The sequence below is a fragment of the Anser cygnoides genome, chromosome 1 (assembly GCF_040182565.1).
Source record: "Anser cygnoides isolate HZ-2024a breed goose chromosome 1, Taihu_goose_T2T_genome, whole genome shotgun sequence".
Lineage (NCBI taxonomy): Eukaryota > Metazoa > Chordata > Aves > Anseriformes > Anatidae > Anser > Anser cygnoides.
The window spans coordinates 185,962,762-185,987,536 of NC_089873.1; the positions used below are offsets into that span (position 1 = coordinate 185,962,762).

The 24,775-nt window shown below is 41.8% G+C and overlaps 1 protein-coding gene across 6 annotated transcripts in view; it reads left to right on the forward strand.

Annotated features, from left to right (window-relative positions):
• Window positions 1–24,775, forward strand: part of TRPC4 (transient receptor potential cation channel subfamily C member 4) — a 167,981-nt gene that overhangs the window by 83,672 nt on the left and 59,534 nt on the right. For all 6 annotated transcript variants that reach the window (XM_048051366.2, XM_048051371.2, XM_048051369.2 and 3 more), the window contains one exon: window positions 18,119–18,637. In XM_048051366.2, the coding sequence (XP_047907323.1) occupies window positions 18,119–18,637 (519 nt within the window). The remainder of the gene's footprint in view (window positions 1–18,118; window positions 18,638–24,775) is intronic.

A 24,775-nucleotide genomic window follows, 5' to 3' on the forward strand; every position in this document is an offset into this window, starting at 1 on the left:
CTGAAAGCAAATTTTCAGCAAAATAAATGGACGTGATATCACGTGGTATTCTAACTAACTGGGTGTGGAGTGTGTGTGGGGAGGGAGTTAACCCTTGTGAACAGGAATGCATATTATCAGCAAGTAAAGACATATATGCCCGATCTCTGGACATATTTATGGACCTTATGTTGTACACTGAGAAAGGCTGTAAGGAGAAGCAAAACTGGCAGCTCCCTGCCCTACCAAAAGGAGATAGAAAAAAGCAAATTCCTAAAGGTAAAATATTTAGCATAAACTGTTAATATCTTCTCCTTGCAAATTCTGGAAAAGTGGATAGAATTATAAACCCAGTTCTTTTGAAAAAATATCCAACTTGTATCCTACTGGTGCAGGGTGTGAGGCATGCATTATGGTTGGTTGCAGGTTAGTATTAGCGTGGGATAGCTCAGCCAACACATTTTGAGCTAATTCATAGCATAGACTGCTAAATAAATTCTGTTGATCCCTAGGCTAAGGGAAGCATTACCCAACTTGAGCTATCTAAGGTTAGGTGTTTCTTACTGGAGTTGCCATTTGGGTGAAAGACCATCTAGAACGTATGGAGCTCTGCCTCCGGGTGGTTGTTGAGCAAGTCAAGAGCTTATAGGTAAGGGTTAAATGACAGACTAACAATGGGGACACTATTGTGGGTGTTTGCTACAGGCCACCTGATCAGGAGGAGGAAGTAGCTGAGGCCTCTTACAGACAGCTAAAAGCAGCCTCAAGATCACAGTCCCTGGCTCTCATGGGGGATTTCAACCACCCTGACATCTGCTGGGGGAATAACAGTAAGGCACAAACAATACCGGAGGTTCCTGGAAAGCACTGATAACTTTCTGACACATGATGGAGCAGCCAGTGAGGAAAGGCGTTCTGATGGACCTCGTACTAACAAACAATGAAGGACTGGTTGGAGATGTGAAGGTTGGGGGCATCCTTGGCTGCAGTGACCATGAGATCCTGTATTTCAGGATCCTGCAAGGAGGAAGCAGTGCAATAAGATTGCAATCGTGGACTTCAGGAGAGTTAACTTTGGCCTTTTCAGGGATCTTGGAAGAATCCCATGGGATCAGGCCCTAGAAGGAATACAAGATAGATTGTTAATATTCAAGGATCACTTACTCCAGGCTCAAGAAGTGCATTCCTATGAGCAAGAAATAGAGCAGATGGGGCAGAAGACCTGCATAGATGAACAAGGAACTCCTGACAAACACATACATAAGCAGGAGGTGTACAAGATGTGGAAGCAGAAACAAGCCACTTGCGATGAATATAAGGATGTTGTCAGAGCATGCAGAAATGTGACAAGTAAGGCCAATTTGGAATTAAATCTGGCTAGGGATGTCAAGGACAACAAGGCCTTCTTCAAATACATCAATGACAAAAGAAAAACTAGGAAATATGTTGGCCTGCTACTGAATGGGGCCAGAAAACTGGTGACAGAGGACAGAGTGAAAGCAGAGATACTGAATGCTTCAGTCTTCACTGCCAAGACCAGCCCTCAGGAATCACAAACCCATGAGAGCAAAGAGAAAGTACGGAGAAAGCAAAATTTTTCCTTGATTGAGGAGGATCATTTAGGCAAATGTGACATCCACAAGTCCATGGGTCCTGCTGGGATACATCCATGAGCTTTGAGGGAGTTGCTAGGCCACTCAATCATCTTTGAAAGTTCATAGAAATCAGGAGAGATACCTGAGGACTGGAAGAAAGCTAATGTCACCCCAGTCTTCAAAAAGGGCAAGAAGGAGGACCCAGGGAACTACAGGCCAGTCAGCTTCACCTCAGTCCCTGGCAAGGTAATGGGACAGTCATTCTGGAGGACTTCTGTAAGCATATGGAAGTCGAGGTGATCAGGAGTGGTCAGCATGGATTCACCAAAGGGAAATCATGCTTAACCAACTTGACTGCCTTCTATAGGGGAATGACTGGCTGGATACATGAGGGGAGAGCAGTTGATGTTGTCTACCTGGACTTCAGCAAGGCTTTTGAAATGTCTCCCATGCTATCCTCACAGGCAAACTCAGAAGCGTGGGCTGAGTGAGTGGAGGGTGAGGTGGATTGAGAACTGGCTGAATGGTAGGTCTCAGAGGGTTGTGATCAGTGACACAGAGTCTAGCTGGAGGCCTGTAGAAAGCAGTGCCCCGCAGGGTTCAATACTGGGTCCAATATTGCTTAATTTATTCATTAATGACTTGGATGAAAGGATAGAATACCTCCTCAGCAAGTTTGCTGATGATACAAAACTGGGAGAAGTGGCTGATACCCCAGAGTACTGTGCTGCCATTCAGAAGAATGTCAACAAGCTGGAGAGATGAGAAGAGAGGAACTTCTTGAAATTCAACAAAGGCAAGTGCAGGGTTCTGCATTTGGGGAGGAATAACTCCATGAACCAGTAAAGGCTGGGAGCTGACCTGCTGGAAAGTAGTTCTGTGGAGAAGGACCTGGGGGTTCTGGTGGACGACAAGTTAAACAAGAGCCAGAAATGTGCCCTTGTGGCCGAGAAAATAATAAAATAATTAAAAATATAATAATAATAATAATTAAAAACAAACTCCAGAATTTTTTGTTCTGAAAATTCCACACAGAAATCTGATGTTTTAATAATTATTTTTTTGCTAGATCTTCTTGACATGAATTCATAACTGCATTTATATCCTGGGTCAAAAAAGTGGACCCAGCTGGGAAAAGAAGCTGAAAGAGATGCTCTTCCTACGCAACCTGGAGTTACTAGCAGAACTGTGAACAAAACCTGAGTTCTGACATCCAGATGAGTTGTCCAGCTGCTATTGCCTTAAATCAAATTTACTGGTTTTCCTCCTGAATAAGTCATTTTTTCTGTTCACAGCATCATTTAGAATCTGACAGAATATACTTCCATCTCAAAGGTGCAACCCAAAGAAATCGTCCCACCACAAAAGCTGAACTTGTGATTAGAATTTCAGCTAATTGCTCCTTCCATTTTGCTGTGAACCAGTCCATGATTTAACCCAAATGGGTTATTTTATGGCTTTATGTGTCTAGCATTTTGAATGTTAATTTGAGGTCTTCATATATCTTATATAAGAATCAGTATCTTAATATTTTAAACATACATTATTTAAAAATCAACATTTCTTTCAGATTCAAAAAGATAAGAATCCCTTAACCTCATATATGTACTGCTCCATTTTTATTATCTCTGTTGCTTGTGGTTTGAATACAGAGAAAAGTGAAAGATGAGCATTAAGCACCTTGACAGCATTGAGCTGAACTGAGTGTGAAAATGTTAAAGGACACAAATTGAAATGAAACCTTATGTGCTGAATTTACATAGGCAGCATTTCAGCTGTTTAATTAGTATTCAAAGTGTGCATTCTGAAGAAGTTATAATATCTCTAAAAAGTTTCAGTACTCATTCATAGGTTCCTGTACATTTACATCTAGCCATCTAGCCCCCCCCCCAGACTGTTGTCAGTTAACTTACAGTTCCTTTGAGCAAGGGTGAGCTTTTATGAATATGTCTGTCTATGAAAAAAAAAAAAAAAGGTATAGAGACAGGATTTTGTAAAAGAAAGAAAAATATTTCAGTGGCACATAAAACATGTGGTACTTACATCCCCAAATAGTTTAGGAAATGAAATGAGTCCAAGGGCAATTAACAAGTTGAATCCTTTTCAGAGAATCCAGGGAAGCTGCCTATGGAAAGCAAGAAAATACGCCAGATGGCTGTTATCTGGCATGTATCACACACACTGCTCTGAAATTATGCTTTTCCTTAGCTCAGTTTGATGACTTCCTTCCACTTGTCTGCCAGTGGTGCTCAGTAACCAGGCAATATTCCAGCTGTGCAAGGCACGGTGAATACCCTGGAATGGGGAGTAGGACCTTCAACCACATCTTGGCCACCATTGCCTCCTTGCAGTTTTTGCAGACTTGTGAGGATGGTTTCAGCAGAGCTTTCAGGATAGACTAAATCCAGCCCCTTTCAGTGGTGTGACAACTGAATTCAAGTTGTCTTGAAATTATATCTTCAAGTTATTCAAATCATATATATAGCAGTTTATCAGCAGCTTGGTACATTTGAAAGGAGTAGAATTAGGGTGATTTTTTTCAATTTTTCTTGGTGGAAAAACTTCCATGATCATAATGTGTTTCAGCTGATATTATAATACTATGGAATCAAAGAAGGGAAGAATTCAAAAAACTAGAGTCTGAATCAGATAAATGTATATGCATAGAGATATCTTGTATGCCGTGGGCTGTACTGAAATTCAGAGTTCAGCATTTTCAAGGTGTTCAGTTGATTAACAGCTACAGAGCAAGAGTTATGAAATAACTGATGAGCTTGATAATACACCTTTATAAAATTAATTTCCTAATATCTTGTAGTACTGCATCAGAACACATATGCATTCATTTTGTTATTTGTCATATATATACGTATTTCCTTTGCTTTAGTTTTTTCCTCCTTTTTTCCATGATTCCTTCATTCATGCTGTCATGATTGACATAGCTCACTAATTCATTCATCTAACTACTTGCAGCCATTGCAGGATTTGCTTCCCTTTTACAAACAACAGGCAAAGTAACTGTAAATAAATAAACGAAGACAAGACTTAAGAAAACTAAATAGGAGCTGAGCTATCCAAGGAAATAAATTGCTTTACATAGATTCTGAGCTCCTGCACTTAAAAACTAAGTAAACGGGCATTTCATTTTTCAGTCTTTCTGTTAGAATACTGCAGGAATGAGGGCTATGAGAAACCTAGATAGAAGTATGGACAGACCTGGGGTTTCAGTTCCTCTTTCCAAAGTGGCTATTTATTTCCTGAATACAGAAAACAGATCATAACAGAGAAATTGGTCTCTCTACCTTGATATCATATTGTTAGGAACAGAAAATGTCTCAGACCTGACTGGCGTTAATTTAGACTCTTTCTGTCATAGCAAAGGGAGTTTTCTTCACACAGACCATACAAGGAACTTAAACACATATTTAAGAGGGTTGTTCCACTTGGTACCTAAAAAATTCTTAGATATCTAAGTCCGACTGACTCATTCCCACTTACAGCAAGCACAGGGGAAAAGAATGCAACAAAAAGCTCATGTCCTTGAGCAATGAAATGTACAGACTTTGAACTATGCTTTCTTCTTTTCTGTTTTTTTCCTACTCATCCCCATACAGATATGCATGCAAGTATGCAATCCTCAAACTGCTTTGCTCAGCCATATAAATAATGTTGAAGTAGAAAAAAATCAGCAAAATGTAAGAAGGCAAAAATCATTTGACCTTTCTAAGTTTAAGCAGCCTCACACTTGATATATTAACTGCAAAGTGTATCATATATTCACACAACTTCTAAGCCTTGGAGAGTTACAGTCACAGTCAGTGACTGTAAAACCCAGTAGCTTTCCATCCTCCCAGGATTTAAGGAATATTCATACGTTTTCTGTGACTGCTCTGTCAAAGATTAAGATTGGGTGGCTAATATCTGTGAGTGCTGATTATTTGTTTTGGCTTATTTAAAAAGAATTGTTTTCAGTAGTTTGAAAGTAAAATTCTTCATAAGTCTGGTGACTTCAGAGCAAGTACAAGATCAACAGTTAAATACAGAAATTTCCTGAGTGTCTTGAGAGCACTCAAAACTTCAAAATATAAGTACTTCATTATGCTGCAGATGAGGGAATAATTTGACATTATTGCTTTGGCTTTCTTTATATCTTTGGTTTAAATGAGTCGGAAATCTTAAAATAGGATGTGAAGGATCAGGGGTTAAACTCATGATGTAATTAAAATTGCAGTCTTAGGGTTTGCCCTTTAAGCTTAAATGTTTCTGTAAGTTAAGGCTGAAATGATTTAATGCACACTACTATATTTGGGTAAATTGTGATGGTACGAATTCCAGAATGTGTGCATCAGCTGAGTTCCTTTAACATGAATGATTTTGATAAACTATGAGAAAAACAAGCAGCTTTTGAATTAAAGGACCCCATATACAAGTCAATCATTGTAATGCCATGTTGTTTGGAGCTTTGTCTCTGTTAACATTTCAGAGAAGATTGAGGTTAATGACATGTTATGATAGCCTTCAGTCTGGAAGGGCTGGAAACAAATATTAGTTTAGTACTGTCAGACAGTACAAAGATAATAATATCCTAAGTGACACAGGAATACCCTGAGCAGTCAGTGAATTTGGAGCTATGTCTTTTTATCCTTGAGCTTTCTGCCCTTCCAGCTCTCACCTCTGTGCTGTGGCACCCAGACCCCAGGGCTAAGAGGGGAGTCTCACTAGTTGTGGCAGATGCTGTCAAAGCACAACATATTCCTCCTACTAACATTTGTTCAGCCAAATGATAGCCCAAAGCTTGCTTCTACTAATGCAGATTTCGAGCCTCTACTGCCATTTTCTTTTTCTTTTTTTTTTCTTTAGCATAAAATTGTTGATTACAGTTGCAATTTAGAGAGCAGAAAAAGTGTGTGTGCGTGTGCTCTTTTTTTTTTCTTTTTTTTTTTTTTTTCCCCTATGTAATATGTAAGTAACAGAGAAGATAAATCTATGATTGAAATAACCAGTGAGGTTTGGGGGTTGGAATTGTCTCATTTTGCTCACTGACACTACAAACAAGCAAGACAACAGATATGGATTTCAAGTCCCAGACCAAACTGGACAGGCATAATGAAGCAATCCAGTCCCCAAGGTGCTCCATGCAGTAGCTAGCCTGGAGGTGCCAGATAACTGTGGGTTTCCAGCACTGGGAGAGACCTGACAGAACAATGTGGACAGACAGAGAGTTCTCTGAAAAGTCACATGCCTGGGTTGTGCTCTTGTCCTGACCATAGCTGACACCAGGAATAGTGCAGAGACCTTCTGCTTGTTCTTGTATCTGAATGTCCTCTCCAGCCTTACGTAACTCTAGTAAATTCTCAACCAGGTTCTTTACTTACTGAGTAATCTTTGAACCCATATATGGGAAGAGTGACTGATATCATATACCTGGACTTCTGTAAGGCTTTTGACAAGGTCCCACATGACATCCTGGTCTCCAAATTGGAGACAGATGGATTTGATGGGTGGGCCATTCAGTGGATAAGGAACTGGCTTGAAGGTCGCACCCAGAGAGTGCTGGTCAAGTCCAGCTGAAGGCCGGTGACAAGTGGTGTCCCTCAGGGGTCTATCCTGGGACTGGTACTTTTTAAGAACTTTATCAGTGACATAGACAGTAGGACCAAGCACACGATCAGCAAGTTTGCGGATGACACCAAGCTGAGTGGTGCAGCTGACACAACAGAAGGAAGGGATGCCATCCAAAATTACATGGACTAGTTCAAGAAGTGGACCCATGTGAACCTAACGAGGTTCAACATGTCCAAGTGCAAGGTACTGCACCTGGGTCAGGGCAATCCCAGACATGAGTACAGACTGGGAGAAGCACTCATTGAGAGCAGCCCTGCAGAGAAAGACTTGGGGGTTCTAGTGGATAAAAAACTTGATATGAGCCGGTAATGCACGCCTGCAGCCCAGAAGGCCAACTGCATCCCAGGGCTGCATCAACAAAGGAGTGGCCAGCAGTTTGAAGGTGATTCTCCCCCTCTATACTGCCCTTGTAAGGCGTCACTTGGAGTCCATGTCTGGGGCCCCCAGCACAAAAAGGGTGTGCATATATTAGACGGCCCAGAGGATGGCTACAAAGATGATCAGAGGGCTGATCAACTTTCTTCACCTATGAAGAAAGACTGAGAAAGCTGGGGATGTTCATCCTGGAGAAAAGAAGGCTCCAGGATGACCTTATTGCAGCTTTTCAATGCTTAAAGGGGGCTTATAAAAAAGATAGAGAGCAACTTTTTGCTCAGTTACATGACAGGACATGGAATGGTTTTAAACTAAAAGAGGGGAGATTTAGATTAGAAGTTAGGAGGAAATTCTTCACTCAGAGAATGGTGAGACAGAGAATGAGAGACAGGTTGTCCAGAGAAGCTGTGGGTGCCCCATCCCTGGGGGTGTTCAAGACCAGCGTGGATGAGGTCCTGGGCAACCTAATCTAGTGGGTGGTGTCCCTGCCTATGGCAGGGGGTTGAAATTAGATGATCTTTAAAGTCCTTTCCAACTCAAGCCGTTCTATGATTCTATGATATGATTCTATGATTCTATACACACACTATGCAAAGGTGTTACTTTTCATTTGTAGTTCAGAATACGGAACATGAAAGCAGAAAAGAACTTGCTCAGGAACTACTGGGTTCACAACTGCCTGCTATAAACATCCCCCATAAGACGTGGGAGGACCGTGAAGGTGGCAGCTCCTTCTGTATGTGGTCATGAGGGTGGGTGGGCTAGCTCAAGATACCCTGCAGCCCTGCTCTGAAACAACCTCTGTGCCAGCTTTACCCAGTGCTGCACAGCCAAGTGTGTATGTTTGAAAGTGTGGGAAGGGAGAAGGTGTTTCTGCCTGTCCTGGTTCCAGTTAGGACAGAGTTAAGTAGCTCATAGTAGCTGGTAGGGTGCTATGTTTTGGATTAGGATGAGAAGAGCGCTGATAACATGCTGATGTTTTAATTGTTGCAGAGCAGTGTTTACACCGGGCCAAGGACTTTTCGGCTTCTTGCTCTGTCCTGCCAGCGAGCAGGCTGGGGGTGCAGCAGGAGCTGGGAGGGGACAGACCCAGGACAGCTGACCCAAACTGGCCAAAGGGGTATTCCATACCATCTGACGTCATGCTAAACAATATATAGGGGTGGCTGGCCGGGGTGGGGGGCCGGCTGCTCGGGAATAGGCTGGGCATCGGTCAGCGGGTGGTGAGCAATTGCATTGTGCATCACTTGTTTTCTTACACATTATTATTGTTAATACTATTACCATTATCACTATTATTATTATTATTGTTATTATTATTTTCCTGTCTTAATAAACTGTCTTTATCTCAACTCACAGGCTTCACTTTCCCGTTTCTCTCCCCCATCCCAGAGAGGGAGGGGGGAGGGTGAGCGAACGGCTGTGTGGTGTTTAGCTGCCAGCCGGGTTAAACCACAACAGTCTTTTTGGCGCCCAACGTGGGGCCCGAAGGGTTGAGATATCGACAAATCTGACCAGAGTGTGTTAAACTAAAATTGGTATAAGTATTGGACCTGCTTAATAGTTGCGAGTGGCAGGGAGTGTGGGAGGATATGGGCAGGTTTCTAGAGCAGTGGTCACCTCCAGTGTTTTGGACATTCACCCCTGAACAACTGCAAAATCCTAAAAAGCTGGCCGAATGCTTGAAAAAAAGGTGTCATGACTCTGGCAGTTCCAAAGTGACACAAATCACTGTAGCGTGCTGGGGTCTGGCTTGTGCCTATCGAGCTGCAATTGATGCTATTAGCAACCTAGCTCCAGCTCCTGCAGCCGCTCCAGCTCCTGCAGCCGCTCCAGCTCCAGCTCCTGCAGCCGCTCCAGCTCCTGCAGCCGCTCCAGCTCCTGCAGCCGCTCCAGCTCCAGCTCCTGCAGCCGCTCCAGCTCCTGCAGCCGCTCCAGCTCCTGCAGCCGCTCCAGCTCCAGCTCCTGCAGCCGCTCCAGCTCCTGCAGCCGCTCCAGCTCCTGCAGCCGTTCCAGCTCCAGCTCCTGCAGCCACTCCAGCTGCAGCTCCTGCAGCCGCTCCAGCTCCAGCTCCTGCAGCCGCTCCAGCTCCAGCTCCTGCAGCCGCTCCAGCTCCAGCTCCTGCAGCCGCTCCAGCTCCTGCAGCCGCTCCAGCTCCTGCAGCCGCTCCAGTTCCAGCTCCTGCAGCTACTCCAGCTCCAGCTCCTGCAGCCGCTCCAGTTCCAGCTCCTGCAGCTACTCCAGCTCCAGCTCCTGCAGCCGCTCCAGCTCCTGCAGCCGTTCCAGTTCCAGCTCCTGCAGCCGCTCCAGCTCCTGCAGCCGCTCCAGCTCCTGCAGCCGCTCCAGCCCCTGCAGCCACTCCAGCTCCAGCTCCTGCAGCCGCTCCAGCTCCAGCTCCTGCAGCCGTTCCGGCTCCTGCAGCCGCTCCAGCTCCAGCCCCTGCAGCCGCTCCAGCTCCAGCCCCTGCAGCTGCCCCAGCTCCTGCAGCTGCCCCAGCTCGTGCAGCTGCTCCCACTCCTGTGGCTGGGTCAGAGAAACGAGCTGTAGCAGTGCAAGTTGACCCCGCAGAGGGTATTCCAACCCCTGTGGCAGACCCTGCGTCTGGGTCAGAGAAACGAGCTGTAGCAGTGCAAGTTGACCCCGCAGAGGGTATTCCAACCCCTGTGGCAGACCCTGTGGCTGGGTCAGAGAAACGAGCTGTAGCAGTGCAAGTTGCCCCTGTAGACAAGGTGAAAAAATGGTATAGAGGCTCAGGTCGTTTAAAACGCAGACAGTCTTCTGCTAAGTCTGGGCGTAGTGAAGACGAGGCTGGGCCATCAAAGGTGCAGGAGACTGAAGATGAGGATGAGGATGGCGAAAAATCAACAGTAACTACCCGGACTCCATACCAGCCATCAAAGGTGCAGGAGACTGAAGATGAGGATGAGGATGTCGGAAAATCAACAGTAACTACCCGGACTCTACACCGGCCATCAAAGGTGCAGAAGACTGAAGATGAGGATGAGGATGTCGAAAAATCAACAGTAATTACCCGGACTCTATACCAGCGTGAGCTACGAGATGTGCGAAAAGATTTTGGTCGCTGTATAGGCGAGCAGCTTGTCACCTGGCTGCTCCGGTGCTGGGACACGGGAGCCAATTATGTGGAATTGGAGGGCAAGGAAGCCAGGCGGCTGGGATCCCTTGCTAGGGACGCATGCATTGACAAAGCAATTGGAGATGGAGCACGATCTCGCAGCCTCTGGAGGCGTCTCCTGTCAGCTGTGAAGGAAAGGTATCTCTTCAAGGAAGAACTTGTATGTTTACCAAGCAAATGGACCACCATGGAGAAGGGAATTCAGTACCTGAGGGAATTGGCTGTACGGGAAGTAATTTATAAGGACCTAGACGACGCACAAACATCCGCAGATCCAGATGCAGTCCGGTGTACACTACCCATGTGGCGGAAGTTTGTACAGAGTGCCCCATCATCATATGCCAGCTCATTGGCAATGCTAGCCTGGAAAACGGAGGAGAATCCCACAGTGAATGAAGTGACTAAAATACTCCGGCAGTACGAAGGAAATCTCTCCTCTTCCCTAAAGGCCTGTGTCTCAGCTGTGGAGAAACTCTCTGAAGAGGTCCACCAACTTAAAGAGAATTTATCTTCCCCTCCACCTGAACGAACCAGTGTCCACCAGCTAAAAGAGAATGCTTTAGAGAAACTTTCTGAAAAGATCCACCAACTTGAAGAAAGATTATCTTCCCCTTCACCTGAACGAACCAGTGTCCACCAGCTAAAAGAGAATGCTTTGGAGAAACTTTCTGAAAAGATCCACCAACTTGAAGAAAGATTATCTTCCCCTTCACCTGAACGAACCAGTGTCCACCAGCTAAAAGAGAATGCTTTGGAGAAACTTTCTGAAAAGATCCACCAACTTGAAGAAAGATTATCTTCCCCTTCACCTGAACGAACCAGTGTCCACCAGCTAAAAGAGAATACCTTGGAGAAACTTTCTGAAGAGATCCACCAACTTAAAGAGAGTTTATTTTCCTCCCCACCTGTACAAACCAGTGTCTCAGCTATTAGGGGTAAACGTTCATCTATGCAAGGAAGACAATATGGTGGGCACACACACCGCGCCACCCTGTGGTTTTACCTACGTGACCATGGAGAGGACATGAGAAAATGGGATGGAAAATCTACTGCGACCCTAGAGGCACGGGTACGTGAATTGCAAAGGAAAACAATTGGGAAAAAGGAGTTCTCTGAAAGGTTTGCTGCTCCAACTTCCAGCAGGCAGTCCTTTAAACACAGAAATGAAGATTCTGACCAGGACTAGAGGGGCCCTGCCTCCAGCCAGGGGGAGGAAAGGGACAATCGAGTTTATTGGACTGTGTGGATTCGATGGCCTGGCACGTCAGACGCACAGAAGTATAAGGCTTTGGTAGACACCGGTGCACAATGTACTCTAATGCCATCAAGCTATAAAGGGCCAGAGCCCATCTGTATTTATGGTGTGACGGGGGGATCCCAGCAGTTAACTGTATTGGAGGCTGAAGTGAGTCTAACCGGTAATGAGTGGCAAAAGCACCGTATTGTGACTGGCCCAGATGCTCCGTGCATCCTTGGCATAGACTATCTTAGAAGAGGATATTTCAAGGACCCAAAAGGGTTCCGCTGGGCTTTTGGCATAGCTGCTTTGGAGACAGAGGACATTAAACAGTTGTCTACCTTGCCTGGTCTCTCAGAGGACCCTTCTGTTGTGGGGTTGCTGAGGGTTGAAGAACAGCAAGTGCCGATCGCTACCACAACTGTGCACCGGCGGCAATATCGCACCAACCGAGACTCCCTGAGTCCCATCCATAAGCTAATTCGTCAACTGGAGAGCCAAGGAGTGATCAGCAAGACTCATTCACCTTTTAATAGTCCCATATGGCCAGTGCGAAAGTCTAATGGTGAGTGGAGACTAACAGTGGACTATCGTGGCCTGAACGAAGTCACGCCACCACTGAGTGCTGCAGTGCCGGACATGCTAGAACTCCAGTATGAACTGGAATCAAAGGCAGCCAAGTGGTATGCCACAATTGATATCGCTAATGCATTTTTCTCCATCCCTCTAGCAGCACAGTGCAGGCCACAGTTTGCTTTCACTTGGAGGGGAGTCCAATATACTTGGAATCGGCTGCCCCAGGGGTGGAAACACAGCCCTACCATTTGCCATGGACTGATCCAGTCTGCGCTGGAGCAGGGGGAAGCTCCTGAACACCTGCAGTACATCGATGACATCATTGTGTGGGGTGACACTGCAGAAGAAGTTTTCGAGAAAGGGAAGAAAATAGTCCAAATCCTTCTGAAGGCTGGTTTTGCCATAAAACAGAATAAAGTTAAAGGACCTGCACGAGAGATCCAGTTTTTAGGAATAAAATGGCAAGATGGACGCCGTCAAATCCCAATGGATGTGATCAACAAAATAACAGCTATGTCTCCACCAACTAGCAAAAAAGAAACACAAACTTTCCTAGGTGTCGTGGGGTTTTGGAGAATGCATATTCCAAATTACAGTCTGATTGTAAACCCGCTCTACCAAGTAACCCGTAAGAAGAATGCTTTTGAATGGGGCCCTGAGCAACGACAAGCCTTTGAACAAATTAAGCAGGAAATAGTTCATGCAGTAGCCCTCGGGCCAGTCCGAACAGGACCAGATGTAAAGAATGTGCTCTACACCGCAGCCGGAGAGAATGGTCCCACCTGGAGCCTCTGGCAGAAAGAACCTGGGGAAACTCGAGGTCGACCCCTGGGGTTTTGGAGTCGGGGATACAGAGGATCTGAAGCCCGCTATACTCCAACTGAAAAGGAGATATTGGCAGCATATGAAGGAGTTCGATCTGCTTCGGAAGTGGTCGGTACTGAAGCGCAGCTCCTCCTGGCACCCCGACTGCCGGTACTAGGCTGGATGTTCAAAGGAAGGGTCCCCTCTACGCATCATGCAACTGATGCTACATGGAGCAAGTGGGTTGCACTGATTACTCAGCGGGCTCGAATAGGAAACCCCAGTCGCCCAGGAATCTTGGAGGTGATTATGGACTGGCCAGAAGGCAAATACTTTGGGATATCACCAGAGGAGGAGGTGGTTCGTGCTGAAGAAGCCCCCCTGTACAACAAGCTACCAGAAAATGAGAAGAAATATGCCTTGTTCACTGACGGGTCCTGTCGTATTGTGGGAAAGCATCGGAGATGGAAAGCTGCTGTATGGAGTCCTACACGACGAGTTGCAGAAGCTGCTGAGGGAGAAGGTGAATCGAGTCAGTTTGCAGAAGTAAAAGCCATTCAGCTGGCTTTAGATATTGCTGAACGAGAAAAGTGGCCAGTTCTCTATCTCTATACTGATTCATGGATGGTAGCAAATGCCCTGTGGGGGTGGTTACAGCAATGGAAGCAGAACAACTGGCAGCGCAGGGGCAAGCCCATCTGGGCTGCGGCATTGTGGCAAGATATTGCTGCCCGGGTAGAGAACCTGGTTGTAAAGGTACGCCATGTAGATGCTCATGTGCCCAAGAATCGGGCTACTGAAGAACACCAAAACAACCAGCAGGTGGATCAGGCTGCTAAGATTGAAGTGGCTCAGGTGGACCTGGACTGGCAACATAAAGGTGAATTATTTATAGCCCGATGGGCCCATGACACCTCAGGCCATCAAGGTAGAGATGCAACCTACAGATGGGCTCGTGATCGAGGGGTGGACCTGACCATGGACACTATAGCACAGGTTATTCATGACTGTGAAACATGTGCTGCAATCAAGCAAGCCAAACGGTCAAAACCTCTTTGGTATGGAGGACGATGGCTGAAATATAAATATGGAGAGGCCTGGCAGATTGATTACATCACACTCCCTCAAACCCGCAACGGCAAGCGCCACGTACTTACAATGGTGGAAGCAACCACCGGATGGCTGGAAACATATCCTGTGCCCCATGCCACCGCCCGGAACACTATCCTGGGCCTTGAAAAGCAAGTCTTATGGCGACATGGCACCCCAGAGAGAATTGAGTCAGACAACGGGACTCATTTCCGAAACAACCTTATAGACACTTGGGCCAAAGAACATGGTATTGAGTGGGTGTATCACATCCCCTATCATGCACCAGCCTCTGGAAAAGTTGAACGATACAATGGACTGTTGAAGACTACACTGAAAGCAATGGGTGCTGGGACATTCAAAAATTGGGATACACATTTGGCAAAGGCCACCTGGTTAGTCAATACCAGGGGATCTGCCAACCGAGCTGGACCTGCCCAATCAAACCTGTTACGCACTGTAGAAGGGGATAAAGTTCCTGTAGTGCACGTAAGAAACATGCTGGGTAAAACAGTCTGGGCTACTCCTGCCTCAGGAAAAGGCAAACCCATTCGTGGAATTGCTTTTGCTCAGGGACCTGGATGCACTTGGTGGGTAATGCAAAAGAATGGGGAGGTCCGGTGTGTACCTCAAGGGGATTTGATACTGGGTGAGAATAGCCCATGAGTTGAATTGTAGTATGTTAATTATTATATAATAATGTATGTCATCACTACCATGATTGCTATATATCATAGATGAAAATGGTGATTAATTAGAATGTATTGGACAGAGTGTAACCTGAGCATGACATAAATGGTATGGAATAAGGGGTGGATATCTGTCCTGGTTCCAGTTAGGACAGAGTTAAGTAGCTCATAGTAGCTGGTAGGGTGCTATGTTTTGGATTAGGATGAGAAGAGCGCTGATAACATGCTGATGTTTTAATTGTTGCAGAGCAGTGTTTACACCGGGCCAAGGACTTTTCGGCTTCTTGCTCTGTCCTGCCAGCGAGCAGGCTGGGGGTGCAGCAGGAGCTGGGAGGGGACAGACCCAGGACAGCTGACCCAAACTGGCCAAAGGGGTATTCCATACCATCTGACGTCATGCTAAACAATATATAGGGGTGGCTGGCCGGGGTGGGGGGCCGGCTGCTCGGGAATAGGCTGGGCATCGGTCAGCGGGTGGTGAGCAATTGCATTGTGCATCACTTGTTTTCTTACACATTATTATTGTTAATACTATTACCATTATCACTATTATTATTATTATTGTTATTATTATTTTCCTGTCTTAATAAACTGTCTTTATCTCAACTCACAGGCTTCACTTTCCCGTTTCTCTCCCCCATCCCAGAGAGGGAGGGGGGAGGGTGAGCGAACGGCTGTGTGGTGTTTAGCTGCCAGCCGGGTTAAACCACAACAACTCCACACACTGTCTCAGATCTGGTCATCAATACACTATGGCTAGGCAGAGATTTTTTCCCTGGGGATGTATGATTATACTCCTGAAGACTGGATCTACGCTCTTGACTTTCTACCCCATTTTACTTAAATAAGTGGCCACCTCTCAAAGTAATTCTGATTCAACTAATTACTGCTTGAGGCCCTTGTTTTACAGCCCACACACATAGCAGCTCTTCTACATAGATGCAGTCCCATTGAACAAACATGAGTTGTTTAACATGCAAAACAGCTAAAAAATGTACAAAATACACACTCATTAGAAAGAGGGAGGAAAAACAAGCAAACAAACAAACAAACAAATAAAACAAAAAAGCCATGATCAGTTGATTTTAATTATGGATTTAGATCCACAGACTACTATTTGTTTTCAGTTTAATTTCATTCTAGTTTTCTTTTGTCTTGCATTTCTGCCTGATTCTGTGCATTTCATTTTTTGCACCACTTCTTTCCCTCCCAAGACTCAAAATGTAGTTCATCTCACCTCATTCTAACACTGCTCTCACATGTTTTACCTGTTTCTTATTAGCTTCTCTTGGACGTTTGTAGTTTTTCCACTTGGCAATGAGCTAATACTGCTGTCATAAGACTAATTTCAAATATTTTTTTCCTCCCTCCAGTGGCCATATACTTCCCTAGGCTTCAGCTAACTTTTAGTCAGATGTTTTCCATTTCCTCCTCCTAAATAAGCATTGTCACTCGAAGCACCTTGCTGCCTTCTTGTAGCATGACAAAAGTCACACTGTGCATCTGCTTCCAAGATAGCTACAAAATCAGAGAGTAGTACTGTGAATACTCTCCATGTACTGTTCTACTTGTTGTGCTGATATACTGATAAAAATACTATTTCCTAGCAGCACTGCAAATCTATCAAGAGCAAGCAGTCCTGTCCTGTCTCTCATTGCCAGTCTGTGTTGTAGAATTGCCCTATAAGGTCTTACATGGGAATATCAGTAGTGAGCAGAGATGCACAAGGCAAGCACTTCAACTTCTGGATAATGCTAGCAAGTGGTTTTTGTGTATTCTGTACTTTGAACATTGTGCTGACTTTCAGCTTGGAAAATCCAGAAATGGAATAGATGTGCTGTGTTTGTCAATTCTCTTCCGCAACTATATGACTCAGTAGTGAATAGACTGAAAAAGAAAACAAGTCCTTAAGTTAAAATTGAGTAATAAAAGAGAAGTGCTCTAGATCATATAATGATCTAAAATATGGAAGGAAAACAGACTGAAGAAACGTGATTATATGGTGACGGATGCATACATCAGACAAATCTACATATCCAGATACATATGATACTCATGAGCTTGGATTAATATTGGTCACCTTCCACCTGATGCAGATTGAGTTTGCACTTGGTTGCTGAACTAAGAACCATAAGCAATCCATAAGCAATGCTGCCAATACCTTTTTTTTTTTTTTTTTTGATTAACATTGGCTAATCACACTTGCACGGCTTCATTATACTAGTCTAATAAGATGTCTTGATATATGAAAGATGTTATGAGTCAGATATTGTAAAATACAGAAACAAACGTAAAATGAAAGATCTTACAATCTTCTGATAAAATACAGAACACAGCAGAAATTTAAAAATAATGTTTCTTCTTTGGGAGCCCTGTGTTACCAACTGTCCCATTTTTCTACAAAAATAGTATGTTTGTGCATGCAAATATAGAAATGAACCTTGAGATAGTAAATTCTTTGCAACAGGTATCTTTGCTTCTCTGCATGTCATGTTTCTAACCTTCTCCTTCAGGAAATGTATCTTTTCTTCCTCATTTACTTGCCATTTTTATTTTGTAACTCCAGCTTTCCTGCCCCCTGTTCACTGCTTCCTTCAGAGTATCACAATTATGCCTCCATGAATCTCTTTCCTCTATAAAACTGAAATTAACAAGGGAGAGACCAGAAAGTGTTTACATCTTGCTCACAGCTGGGACTTCAAGAGACTTGACAGGAACATTTGTGTCTAACTCTTCCTTGTGTATCTAATCATTTGCTCTAATGAATTGCTGCCTATGGACTGTTTATGTACAAAAAGGCTTTATGAAAAATCATACCCTGTTTACTGCAATTTATGAACTGAAAAGAGGCTATGATGGTTAATTGAATTGTTATATTTAAAGTGTTTCCTTCACCTCCAGTCGGAAGCAGAGATCCATCAGAGAGGGTAGAAGCTGGTAAACTATTCATGGTATAATTTTCTGTAGTTTTCTTTCTATTTAGAGGCTTATAATAGTTTTTCATTTTTTATAGGTGCCACCAATACTTCTGGACAAGCAGTTTTCAGAATTTACACCAGATATCACACCCATTATTCTGGCTGCCCACACCAACAATTATGAAATCATAAAGCTCCTTGTGCAAAAAGGGGTCTCTGTGCCCAGGCCACATGAGGTCCGCTGTAACTGCGTTGAGTGCATATCAAGTTCAGATGTGGACAGCCTTCGGCACTCTCGATCCAGACTCAATATCTACAAGGCTCTGGCAAGCCCATCCTTGATTGCTTTGTCCAGTGAGGATCCATTCCTTACTGCCTTTCAGCTGAGCTGGGAGTTGCAGGAACTGAGTAAAGTCGAAAATGAATTTAAGTCGGAATATGAGGAACTGTCGCGGCAGTGCAAGCAATTTGCAAAAGATCTCCTGGATCAGACACGAAGTTCCAGGGAATTGGAAATTATTCTTAATTACAGAGATGATAATAGCCTGATAGAAGAACAAAGTGGCAATGATCTTGCAAGACTGAAACTGGCAATTAAGTACCGTCAAAAAGAGGTGAGTGTGATGGAGAATATTTAAGCATATTTAGTAGTAGTAATGTGATAGATAATAGCTTGAAATACATCCTTTTAAATGAGACAAATTGCTGCTTATCTTTTCCTCTTCTTCTTCTTCTTCTACAGATCTCTTATATTTTTAATTAGATTAATTTGAGTAAGCTTTTATGGTTTAATAGTATCAGAATCTGAAATATTTTGTTATAGCACAGATCCAAAGAAACTTTTCTTTTCCTTTTACACCTGAATAGACACTGTCTCCAGTAGCTGTGCTCTGAGGTAAACTTCAATAGGAGGATGAGAAATATAGACAACATACTTCAAAATAACTTTATGTATTAGTTGTGTCTGAGAGGAAAAGCAGGTTATGTATTTAAACAGCTACAGAATACTATAGGTACATCTACAGAGATGTTTCTTCTGAAAGTATTTATTATAAATAGATACTGAAACATAAGATTAATAGCAATGAATGATTCCCCAAAATGTTGACATTCAGATCTTTTTTTTTTTTCTTTCCATAAAATCCAAAATAGAGATACCTGAGCACTGGTTTTCATAACAGTTAAAAATTCATGAGTTTGGTTTGTTGATACAGATATTCAATTGGAATCAGAGGATACCTGCATTTCTTTTAAAAATATTGAAGTTTTTACATGCATGCAGAAAGAGATGTACCGTTTCAAGTTTGCACTGCAGAATGAAGTCTGACAAGACTGTGAAGAACATCTCCACAGCTTTTGGTGGCAGAACCAGTGTCCATCAGCATGTACATTTTGTGTACTTAGCTGCAGCTTTTTTTAGCACAAGGGACAGAACACCCAATGTACAACTTTTTTTTTTTTTTTTTTTTTTTTTTTCTGTTAATTTTGCACCACTGTTGGTGGTTGGTTGTAAGAAAAAACAAGCTGATAATGCTTATGGTGCCCATTCCTGACACCTACCATTCCCTGGGCTACAATTAGCAGCAAATAAGAGAGATTCCCTGAAGTCATGCAACTACTTTGCATTGGGTACAAACAATTTGTTAACAGTCTACTGTATAATATTATCTCAGCTAAGGGAGAGTTTGGTTTTATAAAGGCTGTCATGTTTTCATTGTGCTAGATACTAGGCATACAGTGAACAATGAGAAATAGTTTCTTGTTTTCCTGAAGCAAATAAAAACATTGAGTGATATAATTGTTGTTTCATTTGAGTATGTAGAAGGTAAATCCCCAATTCTGTATATGATTCACAAGCAAAAGTTATTCTCATATGTCCCATATGACTCATATGTCATTCTGACTTAAGCAAATTGCAAAACTTAAGTGAAACAGTGCAATTAAATATCAGAGAATAATAACAGTCTATAATAAGGAGTAGATATAGTCATTTTTGCCACTGATTGCGAAATACATGTTGTGTCTCATATATTGGGAATTTATAATAGAGAAATCCCAGTAAAACCACATTGTCTCCCACTGTTCAATTATCTTGTTTTACCTATGGTTCTGTTTAGGTATTACTCATATACCTACACAAATGGGAAGAAGTGTTTACTAAAATGCTTACTAATTTTCCCACATACCTGAAATAAAGAGCAGGGAGATTAACAGAGTGAATCAATATCCTCTGGTTTCACAATAAGTTTTGTTAGGGCAATTTGAATAATTATACTTGTAATTTACATCTCTGTCTTGCCTGGCCTGTCCAATACTAACTGTCAATGTAATTTAAACAGTTGTAGTATGAACTCAAACATGGTAGCAGGGTGTGGTTGTCATTACTGGCAGTACTATCTCATTTTGCTTTTTAATTAGACATTCAGTTACCAACAAAGAGAAAACATGAAATTTTGAATATTAACCTGTTAACCTTTTCTCCAACACTTTTCAAATAAATAGATACTAGCTTATTTTTGTTTGTTTTGTTTGTTGTTTTCCCATTCTTATTCTACTGTTATCATCTTTTTATTCCTCTGTAAGTAATAGGTAAAAGGCCAAGACACCTTCTTTGTCTCTGGCTCCTAGTGCAACAGTTTTTTGAAGAAGAAAAAAAATCATTTTAAAATATTGATTTATTATAAATGAGTAAGAAATACCTTTGCAAATTTCATTTTTCCTGAGACCCTACAGTTACTTTGTCTTTTTGATATCATTAGGGTTTCTATACAAATATACATATTTTATATCTAATAAAAATTATTTTATGTTCTACTGAGAAACATCAGTTCTGTGGTAGAAGAGTGAGTGAGAAATCAAAAGCAACGTGAAGGCAGATCTATCACATGGCAGGATAGGAAATAAAAACATCAGAATATTTGAAGATTAAGAAGGACATTTTTTTCTGATCCTGAATTATTTTTCAAAAGTTTAATTTAAAACATAGAACAGTTGCTAAATTTTCATTTCTGTTCCCAGTACTTTTTTTTTTTTTTTCAGCTGAAACCTTTTTTTTTTTCAATAAGGATTTAGCTGTCTAATTATTAAAACTTTTCCAAATGTCTCTTGTTGGTCTTCTGAAAGTTCCCAGTTCCCAGGGGCAGGCTTATTTCTGAGTCATTGGTACTTGTAGAGCCTGAACTAGCAAAGAGACGCAGAAACAGGGAGAGAGGGACAGGGTCTTAACAGTTAGCATGGTTAAAGACAATTAGATTAAAAAATGTACAAAATTTATTAATTAGAACTTCAGGGAAAATATTTCAGGGAAATCAGCTTCAAACTACCTTGCTCACTTATTTGCACTGAATTATTATATCACTAAATTAATATATCACTATATTATAAATTATATATTATATATATCCATAAATATATTATGCATTATATTACATACTACATTATATAATAAATTATTATATCATGATCACTATAAATTATTATACATTATAAATTATTATATCACTAAATTATTATGTCACTAAAATATTAATTGGTTAATTAAATCTTAAACACAATAATATAATATTCATATTACATGGATCAATTCTTGTTTTCTAAGAAAATGAGGATACAAGATAAAGTTAGCTTTGTCACTGATAATACAAGCTGTATGCTCTTTTCAGTACAAAACTTTTAAAAACGCAATCTTCCATTTTTCACCAGTTTTCTATATAAAATAAAGCCTCTCTGGAATTGAATTGTTTCAAAATAATGTCAGAAATTCAGTGAAAGTTTCAATGAAAACATGTCAAATCATTTAAAACCTGTCATTTCACATTGATGTCTAAATACTTCGTTTCAGTAAAGCATTTTGTTTCACTACTGTTTCTTACTTTGCTTGGACTTCACCATTTTTGACAAAGCAAAGTTTATACCTAATATCATACGTATCACATTATTGTATAAAACAGTGTAAATATTATAAAAGTAAAAAATATTCCTTATTATAATTGAATATTTCAACAATGGCTGGAGAACTATATTTGAAAGTACTAAAATAAAAATTTATCATGTTCTAAGTAATATGTTCTAGTGTTAAAACTGTCATTCTTTTGGAAATGTTGGCTTTTTCTGCTAACATGGAATACAAAATATGTCTGGAAACACTGGAAATTTCCATACAGCTCCTCTGGCAGCAATACAGTTTAAAAGTCCGAGTTAATTTTCCTTTAGAACCACAGATTGATTTTGAGTAATTTTAGTGGCCATTATAATGCGTTTCTGATTAAAATTCTTTGAGATGCAAAAGCTTGAATTATGACTATGTGAGGAGAAACGAATTTGGACACACACACACACACACACACACACACAAAAGACCGATAATATTTGGACGTTTTTAACACCAAAGGAAGATGTGTTTAGTCTATGAATCTCGTAACTGAGAGGAGTGATGTATGTAGGTTTAGGATCGTGTCTCCAAAAGACTTATTTCTGCAGATTCTCAGCCATAGTATTCAAAAAGTTTGATAAACATTTTGCCAGGCAAGAGCCAGGTATTCTTAAGCAGGTCATATGTTTGCTTTGTAGATCGTGTAAATGTCTCTGTGTTTACAGATATAGACTCCACAGACTGTTAAAAAGCATAAATTATGAAGGTAGCTTATCTACTACATATGCTTGAAGTCTTATTCTAATTGGTTATCTATTACCTCAGAACTTAATGAAGTATAGGTGTCCCAGTGGAAGCTGCACTTATTGCTGCTGGAAAAGAAAAATAAAAAAAATATATATTTAATTACAGGGTGGGAGCACATCTGTTTCACGTGGGTATGTAATTTTTCCTACATTTTAAATGCATGGTGAAGCAATCCTAAAGTATGTGAGCAAATTCCATATACAGTCAAAAGAGAGGTGTATGCGTACAGGGAGATCCCATCTTCTCAAGATAAGACATTTAAGTTAACTCTGAAGACATCTCTTTCTGCTCTCAGTGTAAGGAAACAGGGAACTTCAATTAGAAGAATTACATCAGTAGACGTTGAAAATATAGATGCAAGTTAGACATCTGATTGCATCAACTGCAATTTCTACCCTGTGGTAATAGAGATTTTAGATTCTGAAGGCTCAGAGCCCACGTAAGGGGAAATGAATCTCAGCACTAACTTTTTAATGATGTCTCAGAAGGCATCAATAACCTTTGAATGCTATATGCTGCACACAAGTTCCAGTCATCTCAACCCAGTTCTACTTAAACTATTCATGAACTGACACCAGCATCTTTTTATTTTGAACGTTTGGTAGAAATAATTAACTCAAGAAGGAGGAGACTTGCTATTAATTAAGTACAGTGTCAGTCTCTCATTTCAATTCCTTTTTTTGCATTATCCTTAAAAGAAATGCTGCTGTGATGTCTGACTTAAGCAGGAACAAGCAGTATTGCATATCCCTAACTAGCAATGCACAGCCTTTCTATTAGAATGTGACTGGAAGCAACAGAAGTTCGCACATGGTTTGAAAGAGTCACTACTAATGCATCAACAAGCTTCCCTAGAAACCTGGGATATATTTAGCCCCAGGAACTTTTTTTTTTTTTTTTTTTTAAATACTTAAAGCCATAAAGCTTTGGCTTAAGAAGCAAAATATGAGAGACAAAAAACCTTTAACATCATGGATAAATAAGGTAGCGCACACAGTATTTCATTGGGAATGTAGACCTATACCTATAGGAATTTTACAGCTCTCTTTCCTCCCTCCATGTACTTGCTTGTGGTTTTGCTGTTCTTCCACCAGCCCCTGCAGGAGCACCTAATCTACAGTTCAGATTCATTAGTTTTGCTGAGGGATGAACCCCAGCATGAGCTGTGGAGGAATTTGTTTCTGCTGGCTGCCTCTAATCCTCCCACAGTCACCTTCAGTCCTTCCTGACTGCTGCCACCTCCTCCCTACTGCAGCTACTCCTTTGTGCTCCCCACACATGCTACTGTAGCTGCACCAACAGCTATGTTTAACCCCATTCCTCTCTACAGGTCATTTTGGCAAAGTCCAAAAGCTTCAAATAATTTATGTTATTTCAGCTCTTAGTAACTGCCCTAGTAGCCAGAAGAGCTCATATGAGCATCCACCTTGAGGAGGAGCATTAACTCCTTTCTAATTTTTTTTTTCTGTTTCCTAGCTCCCACATTGCTCTTAAGCAACTCTTCTTCTCTCACATATCTTTTAGGATTTTCTCACACAAAGCCTTCTCTCCTCCTGTCCAAGATCCAACCTTTCCATGTGTGTGGTAGGAGCAATTGACCTATGATAAAGTGACTGCTTAACCAAGACACATTTGAACAGTTAGCTGGCTGAAACTTCTGCACACTGTTGTGGTGAGATATTTTCCCCTGTTTGGTAGGTCTCCCTCCATTAAGATTAATGTTTATTGACCAAAAAAAAAAAAAAAGCAAAGCAAGCCAGTCTTTTACACTCACTATTAGAAGGTGTGTCAAGGACTCAACAGATTAACAGTGTTTTGTTCTGTCTTTTTACAATAACCCACTTTTCCTATATCAGGTATGTGTCTTGTGCAGATATCTTGGGTACGTTTGGGCATATCAAATGGTACAACACATGAAAGAATTAAGACCTCTCAATAAGATAAAATAAGATATTTTGAGGGAAGATTTTAAGAAAGTGAAAACTCTTTTGCCAGAGAGAGAATAGGCTTGGTGTTAGTGAGCACTTGCAAATAAGTAAGAAATTGATAAGGAAGTATTTTGCAGAAAATTTTG